This window comes from Oncorhynchus nerka, linkage group LG12 (genome assembly GCF_034236695.1).
Source record: "Oncorhynchus nerka isolate Pitt River linkage group LG12, Oner_Uvic_2.0, whole genome shotgun sequence".
Classification (NCBI taxonomy): Eukaryota; Metazoa; Chordata; class Actinopteri; order Salmoniformes; family Salmonidae; genus Oncorhynchus; species Oncorhynchus nerka.
Window position 1 is genome coordinate 77,774,971 of NC_088407.1, and position 17,341 is coordinate 77,792,311.

Below are 17,341 nucleotides of genomic sequence, written 5' to 3' on the forward strand. Positions count from 1 at the left end.
AATAAAGGTTATTCTGAACTTTATGATCCTTCGTTTTACTGCTTCTCACGGTTCTAGAATTGAAAACTGACATGGTTTGAAATGCAAACGGATGTTGATTGAGGACCGGTAGCCAACAACACTAGAAAGGAATGGTCAGAGTCCTCTACCCACCTACAGTTGAATCATTAGCAGTCGGTGTACTTTCCACAATAGGCCTATTGTCTGTACTTAAAACAGTCCTTGTAATACTCTGTGCACCATCACCACAAGGACACAAGGTAGGTTTTAGAGAGCCAGAGAACCTCTGTTACTCCTGTCTCGTTTTACAACGCCACACTGCCTAACTCACTTTTCTCTCCTTTATCCCTCTCAGACCTGTATTTCTCGTCCACGGGATAAAAGGAGAGGGATGGTCATAATGGTGTAATTGAACAGGAGACCTCTCACACACCAAACCAACCATTAGACCAAGAGAAAATCCTTCAGGTCTCAAAGTGACATTTGGGTATAAAACTCTCAGGCACGACTACCTCATCACGAAGGCGTGGCGATTCCAAATAACCCCTAATACAATGGCAAAGACAGCCCCTACGCCGGTGCCTCTGACTGTCCTGTGTCGCTGGTACCTGTACGCCATCCACGGCTACTTCTGTGAGGTCATGTTCACTGCCGCCTGGGAGTTTGTGGTCAACCGCGACTGGAAGTTCCCTGGTGTTACCAGTGTGTGGGCTCTGTTCATCTACGGGACCTGCATCCTCATTGTGGAGCACATGTACCTGGCCCTCCGAGCTCTCCAATGCCCCCTGCTGCTGCGATGTCTCATCTATACCCTATGGACGTACATCTGGGAGTTCAGTACAGGGCTGTTGTTGACCCAGTTCGGGGCATGTCCCTGGGATTATTCCCATTTTCAGTATAACTTCATGGGGTTGATCACGGCAGAGTACGCCCTGCCATGGTTCTGTGCGTCGTTCATGACGGAGCAACTGGTTATACGCAACACACTGCGGCTAAGGATGGACACAGACGGAACAGAGGACGTCAAGTCTGATGCAGGCGTGGGAGAAGATGGGGGAGGAGGGGGGAGGAGACAACGGGTTGAACAAGGAGGTACAGAGGTCAATGGTTTCCTGAAAGTAGACTGAGAACACTGAGGTCCAGTTTTAAAGACACTGATAAACCTAATAGTGGACTAAAAAGCCTTCTCAAGGGATAATCTCTATTGAAAGTGCTTTTTAGTCCAGGACTAGGCTTAATCTGGGTCCAGAAAACGGTCCCTGAATCGTAACTCTTCCTTCTGGGAAATGTACATTGAATTTTTATTGAACAACATTCAAAGTACTGTAGTTATGTAGCTTCAGGTTGCAAACTGAAGTAAGTTCTGTATTGACTATCAAATTTGACTGGGTCCTAAAGCAATGCAATAGCTTCAATTCATTGTCATCTGGAGAATGTTTTTCTAACGTTAGTGATAGAGTTCTGTATGCACTGCAGTCTGTTTCAAAAGGCAATTGATTTAGGTTAGTCTACAACTCAGTTAGGTGTACTCTTATAATGTACTGTATTTATTGCACATGCCCTAGCATGCTATATGAATGATGTCTCAGGTACCTACATTAACTGTGGGCTGTATCTACTGTTCTTCCAAATGAAAGAAATCAGGATTTCTATGTTCAGAACCAGAACCTTGGTAAATACTAGAGTTACCCTCCTGTGGATTTGCACTCTAACCCCACTTGTCATTGTATTTAACCTTTATTTAACTAGGCAAATCAGTTAAGAACAAATTCTTATTTACAATGACGGCCTAGGAACAGTGGGTTAACTGCCTTGTTCAGGGACAGAATTACATATTTTCACTTTGTCGGCCCAGGGATTTGATCTAGCAACCTTTCAGTTACTGGCCCAACACTATATCCACGAGGCTACCTGCTGAACTTGGTTCAGTTTAGCAACCAGCTAATTATTAGATTATCAGGTGCGGTAGATTAGGGTTGGGGTGAAAACCTACAGGAGAGTAGTGCTCTAGGAATTGATAAGATACTGCACCTGGACGCTTGATCTGAAGTGTCATATGAATACTGTATTACCACAAATCTTTCCCAACATCCAAATCCTGTAGTTGGTGCGAGATTTGGTTCTGGGTTCCTTCAGAGATTATATTGGCACCAACAACAACCATAGGATTTGACAAGACAGCACAAACAGATGTGGGACCTTAGAGATAGAATTACATTCTGTTTGTGGGACAACCAGGATACCTCAAGCCACGCGGATTCAAAAGCAGTAGATCAAGAATGCAAAGTGATGACGATTATAGTATTTTTTTTTTCAATCGCTTTGGTGCTGTTTCAACAAGTATGTGGGGAATTTTCAAAACTCTTCGTACAAAACTCCAACTGTACTGCACTTTTTGTGCATTCATTTTGTTTGAAGACATCTTTCACCACACAACCATTGATCCAAAGATCCCAGTTTACTGTGAAATACCATGAGAACATTGACTTAATCACCAAAACACAACAATGATATCTTCTCAATTTAGTTATTTTAACAACCAGTTAATCAATAGTAAAAAATAACAAAAATACATGTTTAAAAATTGCCCTTTGAATGTAGTAACATGCTACTGTACTATAAATTACAGTACATTACACTGTTTTCACATTACACTTGCACTACCCATTCAAATGTACTGAACCTCAAATGTCCATCATTTCTATACCATGTGTGATCAAAGGTGTGAAAATGGAAGACATCTTTCATCTTTCACAATCATTGATGCAGAAATGTAATGTATTGTTCAAATATCATTACAACATACTGTAGGTGTATTGTAACCAATTGAAAGGAATGTAAAAAAATAAAATAAAAATGTTTAACAGGCATTAGTTTGCATTAAAGGTTGTCTTGAGAATTTGGCCATAGGCTCATATCGACATGGCAGTAAATGTCCTCATTGTTCATGCTCGTGGAGAAAAACATTTTGGCATGGTGAATCCAAGCCTTAGTTCTGGACTTGATGTCACTGCATGCCTCATCCATGGCCTGAATGAGGGTGGTACGCTCATGGGGATTGCAATCATACATCTTCTATCTGTATTGTAATCATGTATTGTATTTTACAGTATTGAATTGTAATTATATGTATTATAGTGGTCCTGTACGTGGCTCAGTTCATAAGAGCACGGCACAAGCAACACCAGAGTTGTGGGTTCAATTCCCATTGGGGTCACAGTTGAAAATCTTCAGACTCACTGTTGTCACTTTGGATAAAAACGCATGCTATGTAAATGGAATATATTACAGTTACAATGCAATTTTATTTAAGCGGTGTGACCCCCCCCCATCAAAAAGACCCCAGCAACTTCATTCTGAACACATATTTACTGTATAGGGGATGCAGTTATCACATCTCTGATCTTGTTAATATCAGATTTTTTCAAACTTACTGTGAAGTCAAATCCTAGTCATCATTATTGTGCGTTATAGTATACGGTATATCATACTTTATGTGTTTCTAGTTTACAGACATACATTTTCATTATGTACAAAATCTGTGGTAGACAAAACACTTTCAAATCTATAGGTTTAACAAACTGTTCAGTGATGAGCAATTAAGAGCAGTCGGATTAAGTAATAGTATAATGTATTTGAACAAATTAGACGAGCATGATATAAAAAGTCATGTGAGCATTGCATTGTGAAACGAAATTACCCGTATATGAGCATGTCTTGCAATGCGTAAATATGTAGTTCTAGATGAAACACAGATTGTTTGGTGAAAAAGTGATTGTGTCATTCTGTGTGTTGTACTTAGGCAATTCAAAATGAGCTTATAGTTTTGAAACAACTTGCCTTTTTGATGATCTGTTTTGAGTTTTGTTGAACAGTTGTGAAAATGTACCACATATTTGTGAAAATTGCACCAAAGGTATTTAATTTTTTTATTTAAAAATGTATTCAAACATGTAGGTCCTAACTGGTTATTAGAGTGTCATTTACAACTACCGGTATGAACATTGGGTGCTGCTAATGTCTTTATACAACACATCCATTGCTTTGATGATACAATTATAGTAATGAGAATTTACAAGCCACACAAATGAAATATGCAATGGAAAGTGTGTGTGTGTGTGTCTGCATGTTTAGTGATGGTGGGGGAGAGGCTGATCTCTCACCACATAAACCTAAGACTTAGTGTAACAAAGTTATTGTCAGGTGTACTTATTTCCAAACTTGAGTTTTCTTGGTTCGACAAAAAAAAACAAATATTATGAAATACTGCACTGTATTATATCACACAGTTTAACAATGTATTGTGTATAGTTTGTGGAATAAATTTATTTATTTGACCATCAAATCTGTTGCTCTTTGGTTTTAGGCTGGACATCTGTAAAGCACTCAATGACAACTGGTGATTTCAAAAGAACTTTATAAAATACATTTGTGAGTTGGGTAAATAACCACTTCGCTTCACTACAGTCTCAGATCAAATCAAATGTATTTGTCACATACACATGGTTAGCAGATGTTAATGTGAGTGTAGCGAAATGCTTGTGCTTCTAGTTCCAACAATGCAGTAATACGAGTAATCTAACCTAACAATTCCAAAACTACTACCTTATACACACAAGTGTGAAGGGATAAAGTATATGTACATAAAGATATATGAATGAGTGATGGTACAGAACGGCATAGGCAAGATGCAGTAGATGGTATCGAGTACAGTATATACATATGAGATGAGTAATGTAGGGTATGTAAACAAAGTGGCATAGTTGAAAGTGGCTAATGATACATGTATTACATAAAGATGCAGTAGATGGTATAGAGTACAGTATATACATATACATATGAGATGAGTAATGTAGGGTATGTAAACATTATATTAAGAAGCATTGTTTAAATTGGCTAGTGATATATTTTTCCATCATTTTCCATTATTAAAGTGGCTGGAGTTGAGTCAGTGTGTTGGCAGCAGCCACTCAATGTTAGTGGTGGCTGTTTAACAGTCTGATGGCCTTGTGATATGTTTTTCAGTCTCTCGGTCCCTGCTTTGATGCACCTGTACTGACCTCACCTTCTGGATGATAGCGGGGTGAACAGGCAGTGGCTTGGGTGGTTGTTGTCCTTGATGATCTTTATGGCCTTCCTGTGGCATCAGGTGGTGTAGGTGTCGTGGAGGGCAGGTAGTTTGCCCCCGGTGATGCGTTGTGCAGACCTCACTACCATCTGGAGAGCCTTACGGTTGTGGGCGGAGCAGTTGCCGTACCAGACGGTGATACAGCCCGACAGGATGCTCTCGATTGTGCATCTGTAGAAGTTTGTGAGTGCTTTTGGTGACATGTCGAATTTCTTCAGCCTCCTGAGGTTGAAGAGGCGCTGCTGCGCCTTCTTCACGACGCTGTCTGTGTGGGTGGACCAATTCAGTTTGTCCGTGATGTGTACGCCGAGGAACTTAAAACTTGCTACCCTCTCCACTACTGTCCCGTCTATGTGGATAGGGGGTGCTCCCTCTGCTTTTTCCTGAAGTCCACAATCATCTCCTTTGTTTTGTTGACGTTGAGTGTGAGGTTATTTTCCTGACACCACACTCCGAGGGCCCTCACCTCCTCCCTGTAGGCCGTCTCGTCGTTGTTGGTAATCAAGCCTACCGCTTTAGTGTCGTCCTAAACTTGATGATTGAGTTGGAGGCGTGCATGGCCACGCAGTCGTGGGTGAACAGGGAGTACAGGAGAGGGCACCCTTGTGGGGCCCCAGTGTTAAGGATCAGCGGGGTGGAGATGTTGTTACCTACCCTCACCACCTGGGGGCGGCCCGTCAGGAAGTCTAGTACCCAGTTGCACAGGGCGGGGTCGAGTTTGGAGGGTACTATGGTGTTAAATACTGAGCTGTAGTCGATGATCAACATTCTCACATAGGTATTCCTCTTGTCCAGATGGGTTAGGGCAGTGTGCAGTGTGGTTGCGATTGCGTCGTCTGTGGATCTATCTCCATATAGTAGACAAACCAGTTTAAAATCTATATATAGTAGACAAACCAGGTTATAATCTATAGGTTTACCAAACGTTTAAGTGATTAACCATTAAGCACAGTTGGATTAAGTGAAATGTGTTTTAACAAATGAGAAGAGAATCATATGGAAAGTATTGTGAGCATTGCATTGTGAAAGGCAATTACATTATATGAAAAGTTTTTCTAGATGAAACACTGATTAGTTTTGGTGAAAAAGTTATTGTGTGATTTGGTGTGTTGTACTTAGTCAATTGAAAATGTGCTTAAAGTTTTGAAAAAAAATCAAGCATTTTGATGATCTGTTTTGAGTTTTGTACTATGAGTTGGGACATTTTAACACATACTTGTGAAAATAGTAAAAAACGATTAAAAAAAAAAGATAGATGTGAAACAGGATAAATGGGAAAGTCATATTTCCTCGGCTCAAATCATGTGGTCATTTAGAAAGTAAACAATGCAGTTATCCTACCTACAGTATATGATGAACTTGACTAATAAGAGCCTTTGTGTAAGATGACGCCGGAGAGGAAGTCTGCCGTTTCATGGGATCTTTTAACCAACCATATTGTTTTGTTCGTTTTTTAGCATTTTTTGTAATTTATTTTGAAATAAATGTTGCTGCTACCGTCTCTTATGACCGAAAAGAGCTTCTGGACGAGAGGGATTTACTCGAACAGGCCCTCATCCCCGTCATTCGCAGGAGAAAGAGACGGAAAAGATATTGCGGAAAGAGATTGGGGTGCCGACGAGTGGCTAATCTGCCCTTGCCATCAGTACTACTGGCCAACGTATAATCGCTGGAAAATAAATTGGACGATCTAAAAGAATGTATATCCTACCAACTGGACATTTCGCAGAGTCATGGCAGAACGACGACATGAATAACCTATAGCTGGCGTGTTATACACTGCATCGGCAGGATAGAACAGCAGCATCTGGTAAGGCAAGGGGTGTTAGCCTATGTATATTTGTAAACAACAGCTGGTGCACGATATCTAAGGAAGTCTCAAGCTTTTGCTCGCCTGAGGAAGAGTATCTCATGATAAGCTGTAGACGACACTATCTACCTAGAGAGTTTTCATCTGTATTTTTCGTAGCTGTCTACGTACCACCACAGACTGATGCTGGCACTAAGATTGCACTCAATGAGCTGTATACCGCCATTTATTTTATACATTTATTTCACCTTTATTTAACCAGGTAGGCAAATTGAGAACAAGTTCTCATTTACAATTGCGACCTGGCCAAGATAAAGCAAAGCAGTTCGACAGATACAACGACACAGAGTTACACATGGAGTAAAACAAACATACAGTCAATAATACAGTATAAACAAGTCTATATACAATATGAGCAAATGAGGTGAGAAGGGAGGTAAAGGCAAAAAAGGCCATGGTGGCAAAGTAAATACAATATAGCAAGTAAAACACTGGAATGGTAGTTTTGCAATGGAAGAATGTGCAAAGTAGAAATAAAAATAATGGGGTGCAAAGGAGCAAAATAAATAAATAAATAAAATACAGTTGGGAAAGAGGTAGTTGTTTGGGCTAAATTATAGGTGGGCTATGTACAGGTGCAGTAATCTGTGAGCTGCTCTGACAGTTGGTGCTTAAAGCTAGTGAGGGAGATAAGTGTTTCCAGTTTCAGAGATTTTTGTAGTTCGTTCCAGTCATTGGCAGCAGAGAACTGGAAGGAGAGGCGGCCAAAGAAAGAATTGGTTTTGGGGGTGACTAGAGAGATATACCTGCTGGAGCGTGTGCTACAGGTGGGAGATGCTATGGTGACCAGCGAGCTGAGATAAGGGGGGACTTCACCTAGCAGGGTCTTGTAGATGATATGGAGCCAGTGGGTTTGGCGACGAGTATGAAGCGAGGGCCAGCCAACGAGAGCGTACAGGTCGCAATGGTGGGTAGTATATGGGGCTTTGGTGACAAAACGGATTGCACTGTGATATACTGCATCCAATTTGTTGAGTATGGTATTGGAGGCTATTTTGTAAATGACATCGCCAAAGTCGAGGATTGGTAGGATGGTCAGTTTTACAAGGGTATGTTTGGCAGCATGAGTGAAGGATGCTTTGTTGCGAAATAGGAAGCCAATTCTAGATTTAACTTTGGATTGGAGATGTTGGGTCTGGAAGGAGAGTTTACAGTCTAACCAGACACCTAAGTATTTGTAGTTGTCCACGTATTCTAAGTCAGAGCCATCCAGAGTAGTGATGTTGGACAGGCGGGTAGGTGCAGGTAGCGATCGGTTGAAGAGCATGCATTTAGTTTTACTTGTATTTAAGAGCAATTGGAGGCCACGGAAGGAGAGTTGTATGGCATTGAAGCTTGCCTGGAGGGTTGTTAACACAGTGTCCAAAGAAGGGCCGGAAGTATACAGAATGGTGTCGTCTGCGTAGAGGTAGATCAGAGACTCACCAGCAGCAAGAGCGACCTCATTGATGTATACAAGAGATGTATAGAAGAGAGTTGGTCCAAGAATTGAACCTTGTGGCACCCCATAGAGACTGCCAGAGGTCCGGACAGCAGACCCTCCGATTTGACACACTGAACTCTATCAGAGAAGTAGTTGGTGAACCAGGCGAGGCAATCATTTGAGAAACCAAGGCTGTCGAGTCTGCCGATGAGGATGTGGTGATTGACAGAGTCGAAAGCCTTGGCCAGATCAATGAATACGGCTGCACAGTAATGTTTCTTATCGATGGCGGTTAAGATATTGTTTAGGACCTTGAGCGTGGCTGAAATGGTCGGTAAATCTGTTTGTTGACTTGGCTTTCGAAGACCTTAGAAAGGCATGGTAGGATAGATATAGGTCTGTAGCAGTTTGGGTCAAGAGTGTCCCCCCCATTTGAAGAGGGGGATGACCGCAGCTGCTTTCCAATCTTTGGGAATCTCAGATGACACGAAAGAGAGGTTGAACAGGCTAGTAATAGGGGTGACAACAATTTCGGCAGATAATTTTAGAAAGAAAGGGTCCAGATTGTCTAGCCCGGCTGATTTGTAGGGGTCCAGATTTTGCAGCTCTTTGGATTTGGGAGAAGGAGAAATGGGGAAGGCTTGGGTGAGTTGCTGTTGGGGGTGCTGTGCTGTTGACCGGGGTAGGAGTAGCCAGGTGGAAAGCATGGCCAGCCGTAGAAAAATGCTTATTGAAATTCTCAATTATGGTGGATTTATCAGTGGTGACAGTGTTTCCTATCTTCAGTGCAGTGGGCAGCTGGGAGGAGGTGTTCTTATTCTCCATGGACTTTACAGTGTCCCAGAACTTTTTTGAGTTAGTGTTGCAGGAAGCAAAGTTCTGCTTGAAAAAGCTAGCCTTGGCTTTTCTAACTGCCTGTGTATAATGGTTTCTAGCTTCCCTGAACAGCTGCATATCACGGGGACTGTTCGATGCTAATGCAGAACGCCATAGGATGTTTTTGTGTTGGTTAAGGGCAGTCAGGTCTGGGGAGAACCAAGGGCTATATCTGTTCCGTTTGCCATAAGCAAAAAGGAAAACGCTCATCCAGAGGCGGCGCTCCTAGTGGACAGGGACTTTAATGCAGGGAACTTAAATCTATCAGCATGTTAAATGTGCAACCAGAGGGGGAAAAATCTGTAGACCACATTTACTCCACACACAGAGATGCGTACAAAGCTCTCCCTCCCCCTCCATTTGGCAAATCGGACCATAATTCTATCCTCCCGATTCCTGCTTACAAGCAATAATTAAAGCAGGAAGCACCAGTGACTCGGTTAATAGAAAAGTGGTCAGATGAAGCAGATGCTAAGCTACAGGACTGTTTTGCACAGACTGGCATATGTTCCGGGATTCTTTTCCGATGGCATTGAGGAGTACACCACATCAGTCACTGACTTCATCAATAAGTGCATCGATGATGTCGTCCCCACAGTGACTGTACGTACATACCCCAACCCGAAGCCATGGATTACAGGCAACATCTACACTGAGCTAAAGGGTAGAGCTTCCGCTTTCAAGGAGTGGGACTCTAACCCGGGAGCTTATAGGAAAACCCTGCTATGCCCTCCGACGAACCATCAAACAGGCAAAGCGTCAATACAGAACTAAGATAGAATTGTACTGTACTACATTGGCTGCGACGCTCGTCAGATGTGGCAGGGCTTGCAAACTATGACAGACTACAAAGTGAAGCACAGCTGAGAGGTCCCAGTGACATGAGCCTACCAGATGAGGTAAATTACTTCTATGCTCGCTTCGAGGCAAGTAACACTGAAACATGCATGAGAGCACCAGCTGTTCCGGACGACTGTGTGACCACGCTCTCCACAGCCGATGTGAGTAAGACCTTTAAACAGGTCAACATTCACAAGGCCGCAGGGCCAGACGGATTACCAGGACGTGTACTCCGAACATGCACTGACCAACTGGCAAGTGTCTTCAAACCACAATAGTCCCTGTGCCCAAGAACACTATACCGACCCATAGCACTCAAATATGTAGCCATTAAGTGCTTCGAATGGCTGGTCATGGCTCACATCAACACCATTATCCCAGAAACCCTAGACCCACTCCAATTTGCATACAGCCCCAACAGATCCACAGATGATGCAATCACTGTTGCACTCCACGATGCCCTATCCCACATGGACAAAAGGAACACCTATGTGAGAATGCTATTCATTGACTACAGCTCAGCATTCAACACCCTAGTGCCCTCAAAGCTCATCACTAAGCTAAGGACCCTGGGACTAAACAGCTCCCTCTGCAACTGGATCCTGGACTTCCTGACGGGCCGCCCCCCAGGTGGTAAGGGTATGTAACAACACATCCGCCACGCTGATCCTTAACACGGGGGCCACTCAGGGGTGCGTGCTCATTTCCCTCCTGTACTCTCTGTTCTCTCATGACTGAACGGACAGACACGACTCCAACACCATCGTTAAGTTTGCCGATGACACAACAGTGGTAGGCCTGATCACCAACAACGACAAGACAGCATATAGGGAGAAAGTCAGAGACCTGGCCGTGTGGTGCCAGAACAACAACCTCTCCCTTATGTGATCAAGGAGGATGATTGTGAACTACAGGAAAAGGAGGACCGAGCACGCCCCCATTCTCATCGATGGGGCTGTAGTGGAGCAGGTTGAGAGCTTCAAGTTCCTTGGTGTCCACATCACCAACAAACTAACATGGTCCAAGCACACCAAGACAGTCGTGAAGAGGGCACAACAACACCTATTCCCCCTCAAGAGACTGAATAGATTTGGCATGGGTCCTCAGATCATCAAAAGTTTGAGAGCATCCTGACTGGTTGCATCACTGCCTGGTAATGGCAACTGCTCGGCCTCTGACCGCAAGGCTCTACAGAGGGTAGTGCGTATGGCCCAGTACATCACTGGGGCCAAGCTTCCTGCCATCCAGGACCTCTATACCAGGCGGTGTCAGAAGAAGGCTGTAAAAATGGTCAAAGACTCCAGCCACCCCAGTCATAGACTGTTCTCTCTACAACCACACGGCAAGCAGTACCGGAGCGCCAAGTCTAGGTCCAAGAGGCTTCTAAACAGCTTCTAGCCCCAAGCCTTAAGACTACTGAACATCTAATCAAATGGCTACCCAGACTACTTGCATTGCCCCCCCCATTACTCTGCTGCTACTCTCTGTTATTATCTATGCATGAGTCACTTCACTTTATTCACTCTACCCACAGGTATATATTACCTCAATTATCTCAACTAACCGGTGCCCCCACACATCGACTCTGTACCGGTTACCCCCTGTATATAGCCTCGCTATTGTTATTTTACTGCTGCTCTTGAATTATTTGTTACTTTATATCTTACATTTTTTGGTATTTTTCTTAAAACGACATTGTTGGTTAAGGGCTTGTAAGTAAGCATTTCACTGAAAGGTCTACACCTGTTGTATTCGGTGCATGTGACAATAAAATTTTATTTTATTTGACATTTCTCATTCTCGCCCACTTCAAGCTGCACAGTGTTGCAGTGCATTAATGTTATTCTGCCACACGGTGTCACTCTTTCACTACAAAATAATGAGATCAGCGGGGTTGTTTTGTCAGAGGCCAGTTGCATGTTGGGTTTCGGAACACACAGTTTGGGGGCTTATGGTTTTATTTAGGTCTACAGTGTAGGCCCACTAATTCAATTCCAAAAATAGTTGTAGTTTGGCATCAAAAATGGTTGTAGTTTTAAAAAATCATCCAAAGTAGGCAGAGGCAAAAACTTAAACACTCACAGATACATGAGCTCAAGCAAGAGCTCTATACCAGACCAACCAACCCGACCAACAAGAGCAAATGGCTTAAATATCACCTTAGAACTAGATACGCTACAATAAGCATTTATTTAACATTTAAAAAAGTAATAAATAGTACAAAACGTAATATTATGTCACTGACATTTCAGAATGGGCGGTGATCTAGGCCTACGTGGGTGAAGTGCGCGCTCTCTAGAACATGAGATTCTCAAACTGGTGAGTAGCCTAGGCCAGGGGCTCCCAAACGCCACGTCTGTTTCAAAGGGCACAAGCACTGTTCATGACACAAACTGTTCACAACTCTCTTGTTGGTGGAGAGAACATTTTGCAGGTTTAAAGTTTATTCCCTGCAATTCTACACATTTTGTCATGGGGTACAGAGAACAATTTGCAGTTGTAAAGCTAACTTTCTTGGAATTCTACACATTTTGCCATGTCTTATGTGTATTCGTGTGATATTTGAGTGACTCGAACATTGCTACAAAATCTATGGGCTTAAACACGTAGATAAAAACAAACGTTAGCTGACTTGGGGTCGTTGATCTGGACGTTTCTGACAAGGTATAAAGAGCTCTCTATGGTCTACAATTTCCACTTGTGCATTCTAATATTACAACTTTACAACTTTATTACAATATTACAACTTTCAAAATGGAGTTCTTTAAAGAAAAGAGGAACCACAGGTTGGCAACCACTGTCCTAGGCCTAGACATGGCGGTAGTAATGGTACAAATTAAACCGTTTTTTTAGGAAAAATAAGAGATGCCTCGGTCTAAGCATGAACATAAATAATCAATATCGCTAACTAATACAGATGCGAGCTCTCATCTGAGCATGAAAAAAGAGGCAACTAACAGAGATAACAGACAATGGGGAATGCAACAGCAGTACTCTAAAAGGGATGTTAGGCTTGAGCACAAGCAGAAATATCAGTTACCATACATACCACATGTTCAGACGGGCCTTTAAGACAATTTCCTGTTTCACGTCATCTTCATGGGAATTTACTTTCCTCTGTTTTTAAATTGTCAATGACATTGCGACCTTGAAGGGATTTCTTCATCATCTCCTTACACTGCATCCCTCACCTTTTCTGTGTCTGTGTGTGTTTACGTGTGTGTTTTTAAAGCCTGGATCTAGGTTTATTACTTATCTAGACAGATCCTTTAAGTTGCTGGCCCCTGGGCTCAGGGCTTGGCCCTCAGTTCAGTCACGGCCCTGCCAGTAGAGATATGAGCTCACTTGAATCACAGGTGAGGTGAGAGAGGGTGTGTCCTCTCTGCCCCTGAAGACATGCACGCACGCACGCACGCACGCACGCACGCACGCACGCACGCACGCACGCACGCACGCACGCACACACACACACACACACACACACACACACACACACACACACACACACACACACACACACACACACACACACACACACACACACACACACACACACACACACACACACACACACACATCAGGCCCCACCCTCTTTCACCTGTACCTTACCTTACCAGCTCTCCTCCAACCACAGTCCAGCTCAAATATGGAAAGGGGGTGTTATCCACCTGTATTAATGGAATCCACTTTCCCAGCAGCAACTGTATTTGTCTTTAAACCTTCTGGGTTTGAGTTATTCATGGCAAGTTTTCAATTGAACCAAGAATCGAGGAGGAAGCAGCCGCAGCAACACTAGACCTCCTTCCCACATTACATGTGGTTTATAAAGGCATGAACATAACGAGGGCAGGGCTGGAGGGTGGTATGAGGGCAGGGCTGGAGGGTAGTATGAGGGCAGGGCTGGAGGGTAGTATGAGGGCAGGGCTGGAGGGTGGTATGAGGGCAGGGCTGGAGGGTGGTATGAGGGCAGGGCTGGAGGGTAGTATGAGGGCAGGGCTGGAGGGTGGTATGAGGGCAGGGCTGGAGGGTAGTATGAGGGCAGGGCTGGAGGGTGGTATGAGGGCAGGGCTGGAGGGTGGTATGAGGGCAGGGCTGGAGGGTGGTATGAGGGCAGGGCTGGAGGGGTAGTATGAGGGCAGGGCTGGAGGGTGGTATGAGGGCAGGGCTGGAGGGGTGGTATGAGGGGAGGGCTGGAGGGTGGTATGAAAGCAGGGCTGGAGGGTGGTATGAGGGCAGGGCTGGAGGGTGGTATGAGGGCAGGGCTGGAGGGTGGTATGAGGGCAGGGCTGGAGGGTAGTATGAGGGCAGGGCTGGAGGGTGGTATGAGGGCAGGGCTAGGAGGGTGGTATGAGGGCAGGGCTGGAAGGTGGTATGAGGGCAGGGCTGGAGGGTGGTATGAGGGCAGGGCTGGAGGGTGGTATGAGGGCAGGGCTGGAGGGTGGTATGAGGGCAAGGCTGGAGGGGTGGTATAAGGGCAGGGCTGGAGGGTGGTATGAGGGCAGGGCTGGAGGGTGGTATGAGGGCAGGGCTGGAGGGTGGTATGAGGGCAGGGCTGGAGGGTGGTATGAGGGCAGGGGTGGGGGGTGGTATAAGGGCAGGGGTGGGAGTGGTATAAGGGCAGGAGTGGGAGTGGTATGAGGGCAGGGGTGGGGGTGGTATGAGGGCAGGAGTGGGAGTGGTATGAGGGCAGAGATGGGGGTGGTATGAGGGCAGGGATGGGGGTGGTATGAGAATAGGGGTGGGGGTGGTATGAGAACAGGGGTGGGGGTGGTATGAGAACAGGGGTGGGGGTGGTATGAGAACAGGAGTGGGGGTGGTATGAGAACAGGAGTGGGGGTGGTATGAGGGCAGGGGTGGGAGTGGTATGAGGGCAGGAGTGGGAGTGGTATGAGAACAGGGGTGGGGGTGGTATGAGGGCAGGAGTGGGAGTGGTATGAGAACAGGGGTGGGGGTGGTATGAGAATAGGGGTGGGGGTGGTATGAGAACAGGGGTGGGGGTGGTATGAGGGCAGGGGTGGGGGGTGGTATGAGAACAGGGGTGGGGGTGGTATGAGAACAGGGGTGGGGGTGGTATGAGAACAGGGGTGGGGTGGTATGAGAACAGGGGTGGGGGTGGTATGAGAACAGGGGTGGAAGTGGTATGAGAACAGGGGTGGGGGTGGTATGAGAACAGGGGTGGGGAGTGGTATGAGAACAGGGGTGGGGGGTGGTATGAGAACAGGGGTGGGGGATGGTATGAGAACAGGGGTGGGGGGTGGTATGAGAACAGGGGTGGGGGGTGGTATAAGAACAGGGGTGGGAGGTGGTATGAGGGCAGGGGTGGGGGTGGTATGAGAACAGGGGTGGGGGGTGGTATGAGAACAGGGGTGGGGGTGGTATGAGAACAGGGGTGGGGGGTGGTATGAGAACAGGGGTGGGGGTGGTATGAGAACAGGGGTGGGGGTGGTATGAGAATAGGGGTGGGGGTGGTATGAGAACAGGGGTGGGGGTGGTATGAGAACAGGGGTGGGGGGTGGTATGAGAACAGGGGTGTGGGTGGTATGAGAACAGGGGTGGAAGTGGTATGAGAACAGGGGTGGGGGTGGTATGAGAACAGGGGTGGGGGTGGTATGAGAACAGGGGTGGGGGGTGGTATAAGAACAGGGGTGGGAGGTGGTATGAGGGCAGGGCTGGAGGGTGGTATGAGAACAGGGGTGGGAGGTGGTATGAGGTCAGGGCTGGAGGGTAGTGTGAGGGCAGGGCTGGAGGGTGGTATGAGGGCAGGGCTGGAGGGTGGTATGAGGGCAGGGCTGGAGGGTAGTATGAGGGCAGGGCTGGAGGGTGGTATGAGGGCAGGGCTGGAGGGTGGTATGAGGGCAGGGCTAGAGGGTGGTATGAGGGCAGGGCTGGAGGGTGGTATGAGGGCAGGGCTGGAGGGTGGTATGAGGGCAGGGCTGGAGGGTGGTATGAGGGCAGGGCTGGAGGGTAGTATGAGGGCAGGGCTGGAGGGTGGTATGAGAGCAGGGCTGGAGGGTGGTATGAGGGGAGGGCTGGAGGGTGGTATGAGAGCAGGGCTGGAGGGTGGTATGAGGGCAGGGCTGGAGGGTGGTATGAGGGCAGGGCTGGAGGGTGGTATGAGGGCAGGGCTGGAGGGTAGTATGAGGGCAGGGCTGGAGGGTGGTATGAGGGCAGGGCTAGAGGGTGGTATGAGGGCAGGGCTGGAGGGTGGTATGAGGGCAGGGCTGGAGGGTGGTATGAGGGCAGGGCTGGAGGGTGGTATGAGGGCAGGGCTGGAGGGTGGTATGAGGGCAAGGCTGGAGGGTGGTATGAGGGCAGGGCTGGAGGGTGGTATGAGAACAGGGGTGGGGGTGGTATGAGAACAGGAGTGGGGGGTGGTATGAGAACAGGGGTGGGGGGTGGTATGAGAACAGGGGTGGGGGGTGGTATGAGAACAGGGGTGGGGGTGGTATGAGAACAGGAGTGGGGGTGGTATGAGAACAGGGGTGGGGGTGGTATGAGAACAGGGGTGGGGGTGGTATGAGAACAGGGGTGGGGGTGGTATGAGAACAGGGGTGGGAGGTGGTATGAGAACAGGGGTGGGGGGTTGTATAAGCCGTCAACAGTGGCAGTGAGTGTTTGTGTGCATGCCTGCTTGCTTGCGTGTGTGTGTGTGTGTGTGTGTGTGTGTATCCAACACCCTTGCTGACCGTGAGAAGCAGGATGACTAAGGAGAACAGTAACTGTATCTGTAACTATATCTGTATCTGTCTGTGTCTAGTGAAGACCTATGGAAAACTAGGACTCATTGAGTCACTCTTTCCCCATCTGGTCCACTTGGCAAACTGAACCGGGTCTCTCCTCCTCCAGTCTGGTTTGGACGGTACAGAAGACCAGGGTGTGTGTTTTAGATTACACCTACTCTGGGTGCAAACTCAACATTTAATACATTGCAACTCTATATCTGACATGGTACAGGTGTCTTCTTTTTTTAAGCCCATAACCATGTGTGTGAGGTGTATACTTTTTTATAGATTTGTTTAAAACTACCAAGGAACACTCTGTGTGACCCTGATTAATCCCACTTGCAGTCAAAGAGGAACTGTTTTCTGGTTGGTCTGAGTGACCTTTCTGTTCAAGCATATAGCTCTAGAAAAATAAATAAATGGTACTCTATATACTGCTACCAACGCCTGAAGAAGGTAGTGCTAAACCCTAGATTTATCTA

At 46.1% G+C, this 17,341-nt stretch overlaps 2 protein-coding genes across 2 annotated transcripts in view; one reads left to right on the forward strand and one right to left on the reverse strand.

The window, feature by feature from the left end:
* The first annotated feature begins 362 nt into the window (after positions 1-362).
* On the forward strand, positions 363-4,337 carry LOC115138737 (transmembrane protein 229B-like). Its single transcript, XM_065025813.1, has one exon. It carries the CDS (start codon positions 555-557, stop codon positions 1,125-1,127), a length of 573 nt encoding a protein of 190 aa, XP_064881885.1. The 5' UTR covers positions 363-554; the 3' UTR covers positions 1,128-4,337.
* A 9,090-nt stretch (positions 4,338-13,427) lies between these two features.
* The window catches only part of LOC135574131 (uncharacterized), a 13,239-nt gene continuing 9,325 nt past the window's right edge, over positions 13,428-17,341 (reverse strand). Inside the window, exons 3-4 of the mRNA XM_065025018.1 lie at positions 13,980-16,358; positions 13,428-13,458 (exon numbers count right to left, since the gene is read on the reverse strand). Coding sequence (XP_064881090.1) covers positions 13,428-13,458; positions 13,980-16,358 — 2,410 coding nt within the window. The remainder of the gene's footprint in view (positions 13,459-13,979; positions 16,359-17,341) is intronic.

Excerpts from the sequence above, each read along its gene's own strand:
- LOC115138737 (XM_065025813.1), top strand. The coding sequence starts at position 555 with ATGGCAAAGACAGCCCCTACGCCGGTGCCTCTGACTGTCCTGTGTCGC.